Source organism: Rhododendron vialii, chromosome 9a (genome assembly GCF_030253575.1).
Source record: "Rhododendron vialii isolate Sample 1 chromosome 9a, ASM3025357v1".
NCBI classification, from domain to species: domain Eukaryota; kingdom Viridiplantae; phylum Streptophyta; class Magnoliopsida; order Ericales; family Ericaceae; genus Rhododendron; species Rhododendron vialii.
This window is the reverse complement of record NC_080565.1, coordinates 24529750-24545114: the sequence shown is the minus strand read 5'-3', so window position 1 is coordinate 24545114 and position 15365 is coordinate 24529750. Positions and strand designations below refer to the sequence as shown.

The 15365-nt window shown below is 37.7% G+C and overlaps 1 protein-coding gene across 1 annotated transcript; it reads left to right on the top strand.

The window, feature by feature from the left end:
• LOC131301682 (probable RNA-dependent RNA polymerase 1) lies at positions 1–12180 on the top strand. Its single transcript, XM_058328062.1, has 5 exons — positions 1–57; positions 4941–5490; positions 7975–9851; positions 10587–10737; positions 11124–12180. Exons 2-5 carry the CDS (start codon positions 4960–4962, stop codon positions 11943–11945), a joined length of 3381 nt encoding a protein of 1126 aa, XP_058184045.1. The 5' UTR covers positions 1–57; positions 4941–4959; the 3' UTR covers positions 11946–12180.
• The last annotated feature ends 3185 nt before the right edge of the window (positions 12181–15365 follow it).

Here is a 15365-nt window from a genome sequence, read left to right as displayed (position 1 = left end):
TCTCAGGTTTTGCTCATGTGATTGAACTAGTAGCGGTTGAGGTTTCTGTATCTTCTTGTGAGTCTCTCTCTCTCTCTCTCTCCACTTGCATGAACTTTGATCAATTTTTTATTATATTTCTATCTCGCGAATTCTGTCTCTATACCACGCATGGTTCACGCAATGTGAACTCTTATTTAGTTGCTGATAATTTTTTTTTGGTAATAAATTTATTGAAAAGGCATTAAGGGAATCTTTAGTTGCTGATTTTGCTTCTTTAAGCTTTACTTTTTGTGGGTTTTCGCCGAATGCAGTGTATTTGTCCTGATTTAGTGATTTTGATTGATCCTATGGTTTCGTTAGCTGGAAACGTTAGAGAAAGAAACGTAGAAAGTATAAGAATTTCAGTTGGTAGAATGCTAGAAATCCACTCTCTTATGTGACATGAATTGAACTTGTTATTTTGCATTGACTTCATGGACAACTGAAAAATTGATTTCCCTGCATAATTAACTGGAGCAGTGCTACGGACACGCATGTCTGGATAGATGTGTCCGCAACTAGGGGCGGCTCCAGGATTTCTGTTTAGCCGTGACAAAAATGTAAAAAAAAAAAAAAAAATTAATGTACAAAATTGGATTCTCCCTAAAATAAACATATTTATTTGGTTGTAAATTTGTTGGGCCTAACTTATTTTGTTCTCTTGAGCTATATTATCTACTTACTCACAAATTTAAGTGAATTTTCTTATATTTTTGTTATGTTATATTAATTCAGTGCCGAAATATTAAAGAGAAGTCAAATTATATATAAGAAAATTACAAATTTTTGGTGCATTTTTTGAACCCGAGGGCAACCCCCTGGATATAAGGCACGGCATGATGCACGTGAATTGCACAACTATTGGACAGCTCTGAACACATCTGTATCCAAAACATTTTCAAGTGTGCCGACAGGAAATTAAGGAATTTAGATGTGTTTATATTTGAGCTTTTAATCTTTTTTCTACTTTGCTTTTGCAAGTTGGGTTTTGATAATTTTCAAGAAGCTAATCCATACGCAGTTGTATTAATGGAATATTGTGAACTATGGATTTTCTTCTTCTTTTTCTCTTGTCGATGGATCTATATATGTACACCTACTTATTAATCTCCAGTTAGTTTTTGTTTAGCTATAGTTTTTCTCCTCTTGCCAAAACCATTCTTCGAGGTTTAGTCCCTTTCTGTTATTTGAGTATGCCTTGGCAAATTGGCTGCCTTTTTTTATTTGCGAAATTTGTCTCACACGTACATGAAGTGTTAGTGATGATTTTGGTCACTTTCTGGCATTGTTACCTTTCTATATAACATAAGAATATTTTGATTTTTTGTTACATATATTGGAAGTCCAATTTTTACTTCACATTCTGGCATTGTTACCTTTCTATATAACATAAGAATATTTTGATTTTTCGTTACATATCTTGGAAATCTTATTTTTACTTTTAAGGCATGATTTGCTTGTGCAAGCAAGGAGATTTAAAACCCTCATGTATTGAATACGATGTTGTTCGAATGTCCTCTCGAAAACTCTTAACATGGCTGATTATAGCACAGTTGCAATGACCGACTTGATTCCAGGTATTGCACATACAGTCTGGAGATGTTAATCTAAGAAACCCTTAGGAAGACCTTTAAAACTATTAAGTTCATCAGTATTGGCAGAGTATTTTGTTCAATGTTTTTACACTCTGTTTCCTTTGTCTCTTAGGAATGACAATGAACTTGGTTATCCAGCTACCTTTAATATTATTCGCCACGTTGGTTGATATGATTAGCTTCACTTGTTTGACCTGTCAAAAAGATGGGTTTAAAGGATGAAATCAAATTGGTGGAGGATACAATAATAACTAAACCAAACTGAGGTTTAAGTCCCAATGCATTAGGACCAGCTACATGAATCCGTTGTCTCCATTGTGTTCTGTCGAGGGTATTGTGTTCTGTGATATCCAAGTAATCTATGTCTTTTCGAACTTACCGGTTCTAAAGTCAATTTTTTATCTACCCTTTCCCTTGGGTTTACCATCTAACGTACACATACCACACTCCTCCTATATGTATAAGTGGTTAAATTTATCATTATGGTAGGGGTTGCAGTTGCCCCAATAGAAGATAAGATGATCCAAATATTGTACGTAATATAATATTTTGGTGACTCATGACATCATTGAACATATGGTGGCGAAAAAAATGCTCCAATGAAAGATGTCATTTGGGAAATGGATTTAAAACATAAGAAAAATGGTCGGTTTTTTTTTTTTTTGAAGTTTGGAGAGCTTGAGAAACATTGTGGGAGTGATTTTCTATAAGCTTAAGTTTTCGGAACATTAGGTGGTCTAGCATGGTATCGGAGCTCAGGTTTGGTTAGATCTTGGTTTAAAGTCACTCTGTTTACAATTGTTCAGCAATTGCATTTTGCTTGTCTTTATGTATGGATGGTTTGAAAATGGGCCGCAAGACCACAAGTGTTTTGTGACCGTTTGGATGTTTACCACGACTTGTTGCAAAGACTGTACTGGTGTGATTTCAATCATAGCTGTTACAGGCTTACAGCCTTTACGGTTAGGTAACATCTAACCGTTAGGGCAGTTATGACTCTGTTTTTCAACAAATTCTGCCAATAACACTTGTTTTTTTTTCACATTTTCATGTTTTCCCATTGATAAATTTACTTAGAAATCAAGTTTAAACATTGCTATTTTTATATGTACGTACTATGTCCAAACTTCATATTGTACAGTGCTTAAGTTGCTATGATGGTTACACGAGCTTAGTGAAGTGTAACAATATTTCCCAGTCAAAAGTGTTACATTTTTGTTTTTTCACTCGAACTTTGGTTCTTAACTCAGATCTATTTGGTTTGAGGATCAATTTTTTGAATATGCTTGGGCAGTGTGTCCCCCCTTTTATATTTGCACTTTGGTGTACAAGCGTTTTTTTTTTTTGGCCCGATGACTATTAACATCGAACATGCTTCAAGTTTTATTTCATAATAAAGCAGAAATTACCTGATGTACCTGGATTTTACAAGTCTCTAGGCGCAACAAGGCGGCATGATCCCCTAGAGCCTAGACGCAAGGTGAGCATGCGCCTCATCAAAGTGAGGAGCAAGTTTAAAAAAAGATAGTAGAATTCTAATATAGGCAAAATTTTCAACATAAGAAATACTTGTAACATTGAAAATATCATGAAACATAACATTTCATATGTTTAAATAACCAAATACTAACCAAAACATAACATCCATAAAAGCTAACGTATCACTGTGTAGCTTTAGAAACATAATTAAAAATCAAGCACGCCTTTTAATCGTCTTCAATACCAATTACTTCATTTTCTTCATCATCACCATCATCACATCATCATCTGCTTTACATCTGTACACATATGACAGCAGCAGCAGCTACGGCTCACAAGATCCCTTTTTCAGTTCACAATCTGTGCTCATTTGTTGCAGCTAAGGTTAATGATTGAAGCCCTTATTATAAGGGGGACATAATGTTGTGTTTTTCAACCCATAATACCTTCAATGGATGAGTTGAAATCTAGAACATGTCCGGAAAAAGTAGATGAGATCTAGAACATGTCCGGAAAAAGTCACTGAGGTTTACAATCTGGCTGGCATGTATGGTTAGGTTCCATTTGTGTACTTGGTGAAGCCCAGGTGGGCTCGATGCGCGCTTGTATAGTCTTGAGAGGCTAACTTGTCTTATAGTTTACTTGCTTTATCTTTTTATGGTTCAAAATTGATGAGCTATTATCAAATAGAGTGAAGTGCTATAACTATATAGATGATTTGCATAATATCTAATCTGCATAATATGGGTTATTTTATCAAGGAAATTGAGTGACTTCTTCTTTCTTCTAACTTTGAAACTTATTGCTTATTGGAATTCCCAAATATATTTTTTCCTTCTATTTTGTAGTTCTTTTAGGTTTGAAAAAGATAACTTAAGGGGATTTTACTTGCAATCACTTCATCGCCACTGGGACCACTACATGAGGTGCCATCGTTGTTTGGAATCTTGCACGGGAGGGAGGGTGTTAGAGAGTTTTTCATATATTGTTCAACACATTTTTTCTATCCGCTTAATGTTTTCAGACAACTAGATCTAACGAGTTTAATTGGGTGAAGTGTCTTGTTACTTGTGCAAGTGGGCATAATATACAGTACTGCCATATCCAGTGGCCCATTATATCAGATGGACGAACAAAAGGAAAAACAGCCAAACTTAAACATTGATGTTTAACATAGAAAACCAAATTAGATTTCTCATATCTCCATTTGCGAGTCGGGGTTTCTGCTGCGGGGTAGTGTTCATGTTTGTCCGACATTAGTTAATTATCACCTCCAAATCTAGTATATGAGTCTAGGTGACGTCTCTGCTCATAGCTAATTGGTTTTGAGTTGGATGTTTTAACAGTGATGAATAATGCTTCATTTTCATGTTTTTGTGGTTGAAGCAAAAGTCAACTAAAAATTCTAAAAAATATTTGGCTTTCTGCTATATACTATGAACAGTTTTTCATTTTCCCATTTAGTGAAAAAATTGTGCTGTTACTTCTCCCATCGTGCTTGGAGCCTTGGCACTTGGGCTCCAAGCGCGAGTGCTAATAACTATAGCTTGCTTGGGCTCCAAGCGTGAGTGCTAATAACTATAGCTTTTGAGAGCAGTGATCTAACTGAAGCAACTAAAGAATAAGGGGACTGCAAACTTTGAACAGTTCCTTACATTTGATATGTTTTTTCTGTCATTTTGGAATGAATTTTTTTAATATACAGCCTTTCAAGTGTCTCAGAAATAGGTAATTGTTTGTTTTCTTGCATTAATTTCCAATCTTCTTTTTATTTCTTTATGTTCGTTTTTCTTTCTCTTTCCTTATTTGCAATTGCTGACAAAGTATTATACGATGAAACTGCAGTTAAAGCCTCTGGAACTCGATGGGTAAGAGTAAGACAATTGAGTTGTTTGGGTTTCCTGACGTCTTGCCTGCGGAAATAGTTAAGGAACTCATAGAGCGACACACAGGCAGAGATACAGTAGTTGCTTTAGAGGTTAGGGAGCCCAGAAAAAAGGGGTCCAGAGCAAATGCTTTAGTTCAATTCACAACTACCGGAAGTGCTAGTCAGATTCTCTCCTTGTCTGATCAGCGAAAGTTGTATTATCAATCATCTTATTTGAAGTGTTTCCCAAAGAAAGCTAATTTAGTACACAAGCCGAAGAAATGTGAACATGATATGGAAGGTGTAACTATATATTTTGGATGTCAGATCTCAAAGGAGAAGTTTTCAGTGCTCTGGAAAAGGGAAGATATCTCAGTAAAATTTGGTTTTGGACTAAGGAAAAAAAAACTGGATTTCTTCATGTCCTACCAAGATCTTGAGTACAAGCTTGAGCTATTTTATGAGAACATCTCGCAAATTGAGCTATATTGTCCACATGGTCAAAGAGCAAAGTTTCTGCTTATTCAGGTTTGGTCCCACAGAATCTTTACCGTATGCATTAAGTTATTTACTTTCATCTGTACTCTCTTTGTTCTGACTTAGATGGATATTTTTCTAGCAGTTTTAAATCCATTGCATAGGTTAAATAATCTGTCTGTTCAGGTTGTGTGCTGATTTGGCTTCTAATTAAGCAAAACTATTTGTAATGTTCCTATCTGACCAGCAAATTATCAAGCATCACAGCTTGTCAAAAATCTTTTTTCAAAAGGAGAGCATCACAACGTCAAATGTGCCAACTATTTGGAAAGGCTAAAGCTTACAATTTTTTGATGCAAGTCTATTAATACTGATAAATTGCTGATGAAAATTGAAATAGGTGAGTTAATTAATTGTTTCAATGTGTCATATTAGTTAATAGGCTTGGCTGAGGGAACAACTTTCCATGGGCACTTTGCGGTATTGACCGGTCATGGGTAGTCCACTCTCCTGGACACTGGGGAAGCATACTTAACCAAATATGATAAATTTTTTCGGTGGTCCCTGAAGATATTTAGACCATCCTTAAAGGAACAAGAGAATATTAGTGCAACTCCAAGCTTGTGCCTTACTAGGTATGCCCCTTAGGATGAGGGCCAATAGGCCTTGCTTGAGTGCGTCGGTTATCTTAGAACCTGCATTACAATGGTTGGTTACATCTCTAAATCAATGATGGTACATGTGGAAATTGTCACCTGCAAGGCTTTTGGACATGGTGGCCTTGGACCTGCTATACCTTATTTTGCAACAATATCGGGTCACTGGAGACTAGTTATTGAGGCAGAATTAATTGTCCAAAGAATTAGACTACTCTCCTCCGTATCTGCTAGATGAAGTTGTTATCTCACGTTGTTTAAGGAGGTTGCTTTCCCGTATTGATCTATTTTACCTGTGAAGCCATTATTGGATCGATTAGAGGACTGCAAAGTCTGCCATGAGTCATGCGGTGGCAGCTATAATGCTAGGGCTTGTCTACAACACTCTAGCTTCTTTTTATCCTAGGTGCTCATCTTATTTTGGCATGAATTTCTTTCAACATGCATCTGGCTTGATACTCAAGACTTCGTAAGAGATGCGTTGCATTTCCCTGGGAGCCGCTTGAGCCGGCCATATGCCATGGAGTCTGACATCAGTACATCACCTTGGTAGTGGAATTGACCTTTGCCGTAGCCATTTGATAGAGGGTAGATTTAGTTTAGAGGGTAGATTTAGTTTTGTTTAGAACTTTTTTTCACATCTCAGGAGTTTCCTAGTAAGTCAAATTGCCTCTGGTATAGTATAAGTCTCATATGCCGGCGGTTCTCCAAAGATTAGACCTCCCAAAATCCTTAATTTCATGGTACATTGGTACCTAGTCTTCGCCGACACAGACCCACAACAAGGCACTCCAACATGCAGATTTGTAGAAATTGGAGCACATGACATGGTGGGGAACCTTTAAAAATCATATTCATGTACTGTCATGAAGAAAAAACAAAACATAAAGCTTTCAATAGTTAATAAAATACAATTTATGCCTTGGTCTATATTAATCATTCCATTATTCAGAAGAGTGTCTTAACAAAAGCGTTTCACCATTGACATGGGTCTCTAAATCCAATCAATCATCATCTATCATTTAAGAAAGACTTGCCTACACTCTAACTAGATCTTGCTATTTGGTTTTATATCCCCCAATGTGTCCAGCAAGGGTCCTAGACTCCTTGTGTGTCTAGACTGTGATTTAGGTAGAGTGTCCCCAGAGTGTCCGAATACAAAACTAAACAAAATAGGGCACTTTTGATTTGAGGGTCAGACATAATTTCCTTTTTTGATCTCTCCCATGTGTCATTTGTGAAAGAATTTGATTTCCTTTGTAGTTCACTAAGAGGAGGGAGTTCACATCGGAAAGTGTCGGCACTTTTGACTTGAGGTGTTTGCGCTTCATAGCAAGGACCTGTATCCAAAAGATGGAATTCAGGATGTGGGACGAAGTATTATCTAAGTGTCTATATTTTGAAGTATGAAATGAGATGTTGTAACTATTTGGGAATTCACCTGAAAGGTTTAAACTAAATATGATTCAGAGGAATAAAAGGATTTTCGATCTCATTGTGATGGGTTATAGAATAAAAGGATTTTTGATCTCATTGTGATGGGTTATAATAAAGCAACCCTTTTACCAAGAATCAAACATCATTCACAACTAGATGGCGCTGCCACATTATTAGGAAAAACTAAATAATCATTTGCATAGTTTCAGAGTTGGAGAGTCAATCCGCTCCTTGATTAAGTGTACCTGTTTCAAACCTATTTCTTTTTAATCCGCTTATGTGTACAGTTAGCTTCTTTGCCTTGAAAATATGTGCCTGGTATGTTTAATGCATCTTATTCCATGTAGAGTTGTTCTTATTATTTTATATGTATCAATTCACAGTCACTTCAACTTCTCATAATTGCAAGGCAGGCTGATTTTTTTCCCTATTTGTATGCTAGTTGCTGGGTGCTCCCCGGATCTACAAGACAAGTAAACAATCTGCTTACAGCTATTTTATGGAAGCTCCTAAAGACCAATGGGTCAGGGCCACAGATTTCACCTCATTGAACTATATTGGCCAATCTTCGGCTTTTTGTTTGGAGCTTTCATGCGGTGTTCCACTTCTGGACTTCAGTGAATATTTCCCTTCTTACAGAGAAAATGAAAGGCCGTTCATTTTGAAGAAGGGGTTCCCTTACTCCCAGAATTTGGAGCTAGTACCCATTGTTGGTCCACCTAATGGTCTTGACTTGCCATATAAAATACTATTTAAGATCTGCATGCTGGTTCAAGAAGGGTATCTTGCGGGACCCACACTTGATATGAACTTCTTTAGGTTGGTTGATCCCCAGGTCATTGATATCGGATGTGTTGAACATGCCCTAGACAAACTATATCATCTAAAGGAGTGCTGCTATGAACCTGTCAGGTGGCTCAGGGACGAATACATAAGATACATCACCTTAAGAAAACTTCCTAGAACACCTACCATTAAATTAGATGATGGATTGGTATATGTACACAGGGTTCAAATAACCCCTTGCAAAGTGTATTTCTGTGGTCCAGAGGTTAATATGTCTAACCGGGTGTTACGCCATTATCATCAAGATATTGAGAATTTCCTTCGTGTTTCTTTTGTGGATGAGGAGGGGAAGAAGATGTTCTCAACCGATTTATCCCCACGGACACCCTTTTCAAGTGAGGAAAAAAGAACTCAAATTTATAGGCGTATATTATCGGTTCTTAGGGATGGCATTGTTATTGGAAATAAGAAGTTTGATTTTCTTGCCTTCTCGGGAAGTCAGTTGCGCGATAATTCTGCATGGATGTTTGCTTCAAGAAATGGGCTTACTGCTGCTGAGATAAGAAACTGGATGGGCGACTTTCATAGGATTAGAAACGTGGCAAAATATGCCGCAAGACTTGGTCAATCATTCAGTTCCTCCACGGAAACTTTGAGTGTTGGTAGGCATGAAATTGAAGATATTCCTGATGTTGAGATTTTACAAGATGGAATCAAATATGTTTTCTCTGATGGAATCGGGAAAATGTCTGCCGAATTTGCTCACAGAGTGGCCAAGAAATGTGGGCTTAAACGTTCAACTCCGTCCGCCTTCCAAATCCGATATGGCGGTTACAAAGGAGTTGTGGCTGTGGATCCCACATCACAGAAAAAGATGTCCTTAAGACCAAGTATGTGCAAATTCGAATCCATCAACACGAAATTGGATGTTTTGGATTGGAGCAAATATCACCCTTGTTTCTTGAATCGCCAAGTGATCACTCTTTTATCTACCCTTGAGGTTAATGATGACATCTTTGAAAAGAAGCAAAGGGAAGCGGTAGAACAACTGGATACCATATTAACCGATCCATCAAGGGCTCAGGATGCATTGGAATTGATGTCTCCTGGAGAGAACACAAACATTCTTAAGGAAATGCTTCTGTGTGGCTACAAGCCTGATGCTGAACCATTCCTCTCAATGATGCTGCAAACCTTTAGGGCAGCAAAGTTGTTCGAAATACGAACTAAAACAAGGATATTTGTTCCAAGAGGAAGGTATATGATGGGGTGTCTTGATGAAACCAGAACATTGGAATATGGGGAGGTATTTGTTCAAATTTCTGAGGCGGGAAACAGGTTATTTTGTGATAATTCCCTTCTTATGCTTAGTAGAAGCGACTCGAATCGGGGTTATCATATTGTTAAGGGTATGGTATTTGTTGCCAAAAACCCTTGCTTGCACCCGGGCGACGTTCGAGTCTTAAGGGCTGTTGATGTTCCAGCGTTGCACCACATGGTGGATTGTGTGGTTTTCCCGCAAAAAGGAATGAGGTAAGTGACATCATAATCTCTGTTATAGCTTTCCTGATCTTCGTCTTCTTTTTATGTTCTTGTTCGTACAATTAGATCACTTATGAAACCAATATGTGTATGTGCATAAGTTCATTGCCATGTGATGCTATAACACTTCCCGAAAGGTAACCATATCCCTCTTTGCCAATGGTTGTGGCTTTATAGCATATTGTTAACTAAGAAGGCATGCAATGTTACAAAATAGCATTTCAACTTTCTCTAGCGTTGCAATTTGGGATCCAGGATATCACATTCACCATCTATACACCAACTGATAGTGCCTGTTCCAATTAGTAGTGATATTTTCTAGTTCGCCTAAGCTCACACCTTTAAAATACGTCACTATAAAGGGATGTAAGCCCCTTGGAACTTATGAAACCAATATTTGTATGTGCATAAGCCCCTTGGAGCTCTATTTAGTCTGGGATCCCAAGAACTTTCTCTAGCCAAGCATGTGGTTTGCACTATAGCTTGTCATGGATGCCTTCTCATTCTTTCACTTGCACTACCGGTTGCCTCATTAACAATTTACTTTTCTACTGGATGATACATTGATAATGTATTTAGTCCTTCAATTGTTAAGTGTAATTAGTGAGTACTACATGCGTGATGCCGAATGTAATATTAACTTAGCCACTCATAATATAAGGGATGGGTATGGTACTCCTATATAATTTTTTTTGTTAGTTTCTAACTTTAGGTCTCTGGTTTCAGACCTCATCCGAATGAATGCTCAGGAAGTGATTTGGATGGAGACATGTATACTGTTTGTTGGGACCCTGATCTTATTCCACCGCGGCAAATCGATGCCATGGATTATAGCCCTGCACCAACTAAGGAGGAGGATCACGATGTCACGATTGAGGTACTACTTTCCACGCATTTTCGGTTGAAGCTATTCTCTTCATTTGTAAATGAACACTGTGCAGAAAGAGGACACATGCACGGTAATGCCATGTTGGCACACTTTTTGAACTTATTTCATCGTTCGTGGAAGTTTTGCTACATGGGTTGTGTTCTTTCTTTTTCCTTGCTTTCACAGCACAACATTACCAATTATTTTCATGTACACTTCAAAATTCACTTGGCACTGTTGTAATTACCATTACTTGCAAGTTGATTTGTTATCACCATAGTTTTATTTGTGAAGACTTGTAATCGTGGACCCATGTGCAGCATTGCCCAATAGCAGATTTGATAAATTTATTTTTCCAGATTTGATGTTGTTAAAATTTTCTGTTTGCCCTGCAGGAAGTTGAGGAGTATTTCACGAACTATATAGTCAACGACAGTCTGGGTATTATAGACAATGCTCACACGGCTTTTGCAGACAGTGAACCTGAAAAAGCCATGAGCGCTGCTTGTATGCAGCTCGCAAAGCTACACTCGATTGCAGTTGACTTCAATAAGACCGGCGTGCCGGCAGAGATACCTCCTCAATTACGCGTTAAAACGTTTCCAGATTTCATGGAAAAGCCTGACAAACCTACTTACAAATCAGAACGCGTGATCGGAAAGCTTTTCCGAGCTGTGAAAAACATTGCCCCGGAAACAAGCTCCACCAAGTCCTTCACGAGGGAAGTGGCTCGGCGGTCGTATGATCCCGATTTGGAAGTGGACGGTTTCAGGGATTATCTCATCGACGCTTTTGATTACAAGACAGAGTACGACTACAAGTTGGGAAATTTGATGAATTACTATGAGATCAATACGGAAGCGGAACTACTAAGCGGTAGTATAATGAAAATGACGTCATCTTTCGAGCGGAACAAGGACGCGGAAGATGTCGGATTGGCCGTGAGGGCGTTGAGGATGGAAGCGAAGGCATGGTTCAACATGGATGCTGAAGGTGAAGACGTTTATGCAAAAGCGTCGGCTTGGTACCATGTTACCTATCACCCAAGGTATTGGGGTCGATATAACGTGGGATTGTGCCGGGACCACTTCATTAGCTTCCCGTGGTGTGTCTACGATAAGCTGATCCACATCAAGAAAGTTAGAGCCAGCCTTACCAGGGCTCCCCATCTGTCATCGCTCGAACGGCAGTTCAGTCAGGAGTTGAACTTGGGGTAGAAAATCTATTTTCTTTTTAATTATCTAAGATTGAAGAATTTCAGTGTGGTTGCCGTTAAGTGTTCGATATTGTATTGTTTAAGTGTGTTTATTGTGAATTTTTTTGCTTATTTCTGTGTACATATATGCCTGAACTGTTTGATGTACATACAGTTTGGCAGTGATTAGAACTTGGTATTCGAGAATGCTGGAATTTGCTGATGAAATCCTGTAACTAGAAGTATGTTACTGGAAAGACATTTGTTTTGTTTGGTTTTTTTTTTTTTGCTATTTTTTGGGAATTCTGAAGCTCAAAATGGTTTCTTTTGCCGAATCAATTTCTGAGAAAACTGTCCAAAGAATAAAACCTTTCTGCTGCTTGACCAGAAATTGACATTTGGTCCTTCTAAACTCTGGTGTCTGTTTCTCGGTTACAGGGCTAGATTCTCGACGTTTGCACGTTTTACTTTTTAACCACCTTTTATCTAGGATATTTGTATTGACAGCCCACTGAGATGCCGTTTAGCTGGTGAAAATGATTAAAAAAAAACACTTTAATGCACTTTTGTATTTTTCGTACTTCCTTGAATCTTAATTGGATTATTTTCACCATTTTCCTTTTAACTTCTGAGGGGATTTTCAGTATGACAACATTAGGTATTTTGCGGGGAGAGTTGGTCTCTGGTCCACGTTACTGCTAGTTCCCTCCCATGAGCTTTCCTTCTTCCTCCCCCTTCGATGACTCTGCCGGCTTCTTGGATTTGTTGTAGATTCAGATTGTGATCACGGAAAAATTCGGAAATTCATTCTCGGAAAACACCCAATAATTCAAAAGTTAACTTCCGATTTCAGCTCTATAATTCAGAATTTAACATCCGAACAAGGTTTGGAACTCAGCTTCTGCATTATTTCGATTATTTTGGACGTTAACTTTCTATTTTGGCAGTGGTTTTCAAAATTGGATATCTGATTTACGGTTCCAAATGTAGAACTCGAAGTTGTTAGAACTCAACTTCCGCATTCTTTCGATTATTTCGGACGTTAACTTTCGATTTTGCTAGCGTTTTTCGGAATTTGATATCCGATTTACGTTTCCAAATTTAGCACTCGAAGTCGTCGCTGGAACTAGATAAAATCCCCATAGCCCATACCAGTTCGATTTTAGGCACAAAATCCCCATACCAAGTGCTCAGCTCAGATGAGTTTTTTCGGATTGTGAAGGAGAAAAACATATGACGAGTGGAGGTCGTCAAGATTGTGGTAGTGGTGGAGGTCGTGGTGGTGGCAGTGGTAGTTATGGAGGTTGTGCGGGTGGTGGAGGGGATTTAAGAGGAGGGGTATGTTAGAAAATGTAGGTGAATTTATTGGATTGTATGAAGTAAATTGTGGTAGTAGAAATGTGTCGTGGGTTATATGAAGAAATTGGATTGTATGGATTGCAAATAGCCAGCCCCTAAAAAATACCTAATTTACTGTCCCTGAACACAACCATTAATTAACTACGCCAAATTTTGGCTTTACCGGTAGTTTTATTATCGGCATTAAATAACTGCGACTAAAAGACACTATTAGCGGTTTTATTACATAAAACGGTGGTTTTTCTGGCCTTTTTAAGGACTTTTACTGGTGGTTTTTTAATTAGCGGCAGTAATAAAACCGCCAAAAATAATTACCCTAAAACGACAGTATTTCTGGCCTTTTTCAGGACTTTTACCGGTGGCTTTTTAAATTACCGCCAGAAAAATAGAATATACCGTAGTTTTTAATATCGGCGATTTATTACCGCCGCTTATAATAAAACCGATCCGTATAATATATGATGTAGAATACGTGGAAGCCCAATTCCATGATCAGCTAGACCGAACCAAGCCCCAGAAGCCCAAACGGTGTTTAATTTCAGATTACCCAATTTGGCAAAATTCGAACGAGCTTGGAAAAGGCCCAAACTTGGTGGGTTGACTTATTTTCGCGCTCCAGTCAATACTCATCAACCCTAGGTTGTTGCAATGGTGCTTTTCGACCTAATTTATTCGTTTAGGTTTTCTATTGCGTTATTTTGCCGTTTTAGGAAAGATTTGTTTCGTTAATAACTCTTAGACTGTAATTCCTTTTAAGTTGATTCTTTTGGGGAAAGTCTTGTTTTTCTTTCCCGTTTTCAGTTTTAGGAAATGCCCCAAATTCTGGGACTTTTTATTTTTCAAGTTTATTTTTAGGGTTTCTAGGGTTTAAGTCTATATAAGGGTTTGTAATCTAGAGTTTATGCAACTTTTTATCAATAATATTCCAGAGATTCTCTCTCTTATTTGTGCGCAAGATTTGCTCATTGCGACGAGTTGTTTATCTCGTTTGGACTAATATGCTAACTAGTCTCTTGTGAATTCCGCTGCGACAATATAACTATTATTATTTAACCTATTTGAATCAACATGCGGGTTAGCCCAGTTGGTAGCACGAGTGTGCATAGATTACAGCAGTTTTTACAATTACCGGCGGTTTTCTAAATATTTTTATAGTACTTTTTATTGAAACCTAAAATAAAATCAAAGCGAAATTGAAAATGAAAATCATTTGGTCTTCCTCTACACAATAATCTTGTACAGTGAAAAGAAAAGAAGAGAGAGCTAGAATGAATTAACGATCAAAAGTGTAAATTAATTAGAAAAAAAGGAACAAGCAAACAAAATATTCGTGAGAAGACGACACATAAGTGGAAGGTAGTAAATGAATCCTTGAGGCAACTTCCAACGTGCAATCTCTTACATGTATACTGAAAACCAAACGGTCGAACTAACAAAAGACTAACCTTTAGACCTCTTTCTTTCGATCCCATTTATACTGAAAACCAAACGGTTGAACAAATTTCTAATAACAAAATACCAATTATGAAACCCCTAATCACCAAACGAACACAAAGACACCATATATACCAAAGTCAAAAAACATACTTGCGGCCTTGGATGTACATTACAAACGAATTGAAACAATTCAACTATGGATCGAGCTCTTCTGGAGGCTGTGGAAACAAAAAATAGGCACTTTTGTTTTAATAAAGTCATTGTATGAGTAAAGTCCTTGTATGAGCGGGATTTTAGATGCAGTTAGGTGACTTTGAAATGGAATGAGATGGAACAAATTTCCAAAATGGAATGGGTTGTTTCCTCTAGCAAAACGTAATTCATGGAGTAATTAGATGGGAGCTGATAATGCCAAAACCCCTTTTGTTTCTGTCAAAACCATTTTTGTTTTTGCCAAAACTCAGTATTTACCTTTTATTGCATGACTTAATTGCCATCCACTACACCAATTACTTTACAAAAATACCCCATGAAATCCCTTAGGAGTACTTTTATGTTCTTTTGGCATTTTCATCATCAAAGCTTAAAAAAAAAAAAAAGGAGGAAAAAATCAGAGCTTCAACTTGAGAGGGGGGAGGCTGCATAT

Excerpts from the sequence above, each read along its gene's own strand:
- LOC131301682 (XM_058328062.1), top strand. The coding sequence starts at position 4,960 with ATGGGTAAGAGTAAGACAATTGAGTTGTTTGGGTTTCCTGACGTCTTG. Across the intron at positions 5,491-7,974 it reads CAAAGTTTCTGCTTATTCAG|TTGCTGGGTGCTCCCCGGAT; the intron begins GTTTGGTCCCAC and ends TTTGTATGCTAG. Across the intron at positions 10,738-11,123 it reads ATCACGATGTCACGATTGAG|GAAGTTGAGGAGTATTTCAC; the intron begins GTACTACTTTCC and ends TTTGCCCTGCAG.